We start from the raw sequence: 4,278 nt of genomic DNA, 5'->3' as shown, positions 1-4,278 counted from the left end.
TGTTATATATATATATATACAGATACATACATACAGATATAGATAGATAGATGAAAATGTATATACATACAGTGTTATATATATAAAACTGGCTTTACTCCTGGGCGGCCGCATCTTGTATTATATATGTGGTATTTTTAAAACTGGCTTAATACTTATCTTAGGCTTTATTTTTGGGATATTCTTTAAATAGCATATCTAGTTGGGTCAATCCCAAGCGTAGGACAAATTCTAAACGTCATCGTCACGGCCTTCAAGCCTGTACGCTATTTCTTATTTGAGCTTATTATTTTAGTGTAGGGGCAAATTACATACAAACCACTCTAAACTTGCTATTTACATATCAATCATTCTCTTTCATCCATTTTTCAAATCCTCACTCAATTATAAAAATTCATGATAAAATCTCGAGGCATATTTTTTATTTTTATCAAATTCTCTATAATTTGTTCGTGATATATTGGTTCCGAAGTTCATGAGGTTAATTTATAAATATTAATATTTTGAGTGATCTATATTTAATTTTAGGAGAGTATTACAATATAGTTGTTTGCATATTCTTTTTCTTGACGATATTGTGGTAGAGAAAAAAATATTCTCTCAGGAGTACTGATGCATCAGTACTCTAATGAGAAGATACCACGTATGCAATGATCTCATTATAATGTCAGGTGGCACCTCCTCATTGGAGTACTAATGCATCAGTACTCCTGAGGTAATATTTTTTTCATGGTAGAGAGCTATCTAATTTTTTAGAGGTATTTAAATAAGGTACCCCTAAATTTTTATATATTTACATATGTAACAGATAAAATATCATATATGCATGTATGGTACTAAAACCTTTTGACATTACATAAAAAATATTAATGTTATCTACTTTTCGAAAATGAAATGCATTTTTTTCTTTCATGCGCTATAAAAAACAAATTATTATAAATAAAAATATCAAATTTTATGCGTTGGATAGGCGCGAGCACATAATTTAATGATGTGTCATATTCTAAATTCTACGAATGTAAGAATCGTATATTTTGGGACGGATCACGAGTAGAAAAGTCCACAAATTTCTACCAGAAATAATGAAACAATAATTGCAAAACTCCTAAATTCTTTGAAGAACAACTTCTCGGTGAGAACCATTACTATAAGAACCAAACTACAAGTGAGAAAATGTCTAGACAAAATTTATAAATTATTATGTGTAGTTGAATTCATAAGCATGTAAATTTTGCATATAACAACGACAAAAAAACCTTCATCCCTCATCCCACTAAGTGGGGTCACCACTAAGTGGGGTCAGCTACATGAATCTTATTTCTCCATTGCGTCCTATTTAGTGTCATATTTACATTTAACTCTAATAAATTAAGATCATTTTTATCCGATATGCCCAAGTCATTCTAGATCTACCTGTGCCTTTCTTACATAAGCCGAATCTAGAACATTTATTCTTTTAATGGGATCATCAGATAATCGACGTTTAATGTGATCTAACCATCTAAGACGACTCTCTTTAGTTTTGTCCGTCACTGGAGCTCCACCAACCCTATCATAGATATATTCATTTCGCATTTTGTCTCCAAGGGTGAAGCAACTCATCCACCTAATCTTTCTCATCTCGGCTACACTTAACTTAATTTTATGTCTCTCTTTTAAAGACCATGATTCAGTGCCAGAGAGCATAGCAGGTCTCACCAACATCTTATAAAATTTCTTTTCAGTCTAAACGGTAGTTTTCTATCACATAATAGGTCTGAAACATTCCACCGCTTCAACCGACCAACTTGAATTCTACTAATAACATTCTCATCAATATCACCATCACTTTGAACAACAGACCCGAGATATCTAAAACGTTCACGCTTTTTAATAATTTGATCAACCATAATTACATTTCTGTCACTAGAGCTCTTACTACTACTAAATTTTGCATACATATAATGATATTGTATATTAAGTCCGCATGCATACATATAATGATATTGTATAGTAAGTCCGCATGCATACGGACTCATTAATGAAGCATATTAAGCAAGATACTTCTTAGCAAATCTCTTAAATCAATCTTATAGAATTGGAATTGCTGGCTTTATGCACTTTTTTTCATGGTTGATATTTTTTTGTTTGAAAATTGTCAGGCTTCAGCCTCAACTAATGAACTGAAACAACTAGTAGAGGCTCCTCCAACACTATTAAGAGTAAAGAGTAGAGATGCTAATTTGGAAAGATTAGAATTTAACCTTGCCAGAGCAAGAGCTGCCATCAAATTTGCAGCACAAAATCCAAATAAAACGTCTGTAGAAGATAAAGATTATGTACCTACAGGCCCAGTTTACAGGAATCCCCATGCATTTCACAGGTTTTTTTTCCCCTAAGTTTTTTTCCTCGCATCACTTTGATTTCTGGAAGAATATTTCATCAAATTAATGCATGAAAGTTTTTAGCTCATAAATGATGATAATACTAAGGGTGTAAACGAGCCGAGTCGAGCCAAGTTGGAGCTACTTTTGACTTGAGCTTGAGTTTGATTAATTTAATTGAGTCAGAGTCGTGTCTAACGAGCCAGCAAGTTCTTTAGTATGAAAGAGAAAAAAAAAATTAATTTAAACTAATGTTATTATTAAATGACGAACACAACCAAGAGAATTAGTATTTTGAAGAAAATGAATAAGAAAACACTTGATGTTAAATATAAAATATTAATTCTTAAGCATTTTAATAATTTAAGGAATTTTTTTTTGAAATCTAATATAATTTTTTTATTATTTTTTTTACGAGCTAACAAGTGAAGTTTAGACTGGCTTGAGTAGGGCTGTAAACGAGTCGAGTTTGTGCGAGCTCAGTCTTGGCTCATGTTCGACTCGTTTGAAACTGTTCGTGTTTGAAATTAACTCGTGAATAGTGTGTTCGTGTTCGGCTCGAAATTGGCTCGTTAAAATTAAATTGAAAAAAATAGATGTAAAATGTTAGATTCGAACCTGGACAAAATATATGTAAAAGAAAACAAATAACAACATTACCACACTAGGTGTTATGATTTAAACTTAGATATAAATAATAAAGGTAATATCTTATTATATAAATAATTATATAATTTTTTTTATTTCAAGCTAAAACGAGCCCAACATGAGCGAACAAAGAGTTGGTCGTGTTCGGCTCGTTTATAATTCGAGCTTTAAAAACTCTTTCGTATTCCGCTCGTTTATTTAATGAAAGAGCCGAACATGAGCTACTTAACTAGCCGAACACGAGGTGTTTGCAAACAATGAGCTTTTTTTACAGCCCCAGGCTTGTGCTTGGCTTGTTAACTTATCGAGCTCAGTTCACGAGCCACTTATCGAGTCGAGCCCGGGCCGGCTCACGAGTCACCTTGGCTCACTTACACCCCTAGATAAAACCATACAAGCAAACAACAAATCCGAGCTAGCCCCCATTTTCTCCCGAACCTCTTCTCCCGAAACACTGCATGCAGGAGCCATCTTGAAATGGAGAGGCTGTTTAAGGTGTACGTGTATGAAGAAGGCGAACCGCCATTATTCCATGATGGTCCATGCAGAAGCATATATTCCATGGAAGGAAGGTTCATATATAACATGGAGATGGGAAACAGATTCAGAACCAGAAATCCTGATCTTGCACACGTTCATTTTCTTCCTTTCAGCGTCGTCAAGATGGTGAAGTTCATCTACCAGCCCAAGACTTTTGATATAAGCCCCATTGAAAGAACAATTGCGGATTATATAAACGTTATATCCTCCAAATATCCCTTCTGGAATCGAAGCCTCGGCGCTGATCATTTCATGCTCTCTTGTCATGATTGGGTAAGTGTGCTTCCATTTTTCTTTGGAAAATTTACGTACCAAGCACACAATTCTTATGTATTTAAATATATATATATATATATCACATCAAATATTTTATATTTACATACATAGTGTTTTGTTGTTTTATACAAAGGCATAATTTTGATATTATGATTAAAATTTGATTTTGATGCATTTTATCATGCATTGCGCTCATCTTAAAGCATATTAAATGTGTATAAAATCATCTAAATATAATTTGGATCATGCATTATATACTAATGCAGATATCTAGTTAACGGGTATTTTTCATGTATTAAAATGAGATTACAATAAATAAATTGATTGCATTTGTTTTGCATAGAAAGTTTAAAAATAAATATGTATGAAGAATTTCAACAATAATTGCTTTTTATTTGAGAAATAAGGTTGAATATCAGATTTGTTATATATATATATATATATATATATA

General features: G+C 32.5%; 1 protein-coding gene across 1 annotated transcript in view; it reads left to right on the top strand.

Moving 5' to 3' along the window:
- The window catches only part of LOC110032716 (probable glycosyltransferase At5g03795), a 7,103-nt gene that overhangs the window by 1,542 nt on the left and 1,283 nt on the right, over nucleotides 1–4,278 (top strand). The window contains 2 exon segments of the mRNA XM_020736441.1: nucleotides 2,142–2,362; nucleotides 3,476–3,824. Coding sequence (XP_020592100.1) covers nucleotides 2,142–2,362; nucleotides 3,476–3,824 — 570 coding nt within the window.

This window comes from Phalaenopsis equestris, unplaced genomic scaffold (genome assembly GCF_001263595.1).
Source record: "Phalaenopsis equestris unplaced genomic scaffold, ASM126359v1 Scaffold001013, whole genome shotgun sequence".
Taxonomy (NCBI): Eukaryota; Viridiplantae; Streptophyta; class Magnoliopsida; order Asparagales; family Orchidaceae; genus Phalaenopsis; species Phalaenopsis equestris.
Note: the sequence above shows the minus strand (reverse complement) of the source record. Positions and strands in the feature narration are given on the sequence as shown.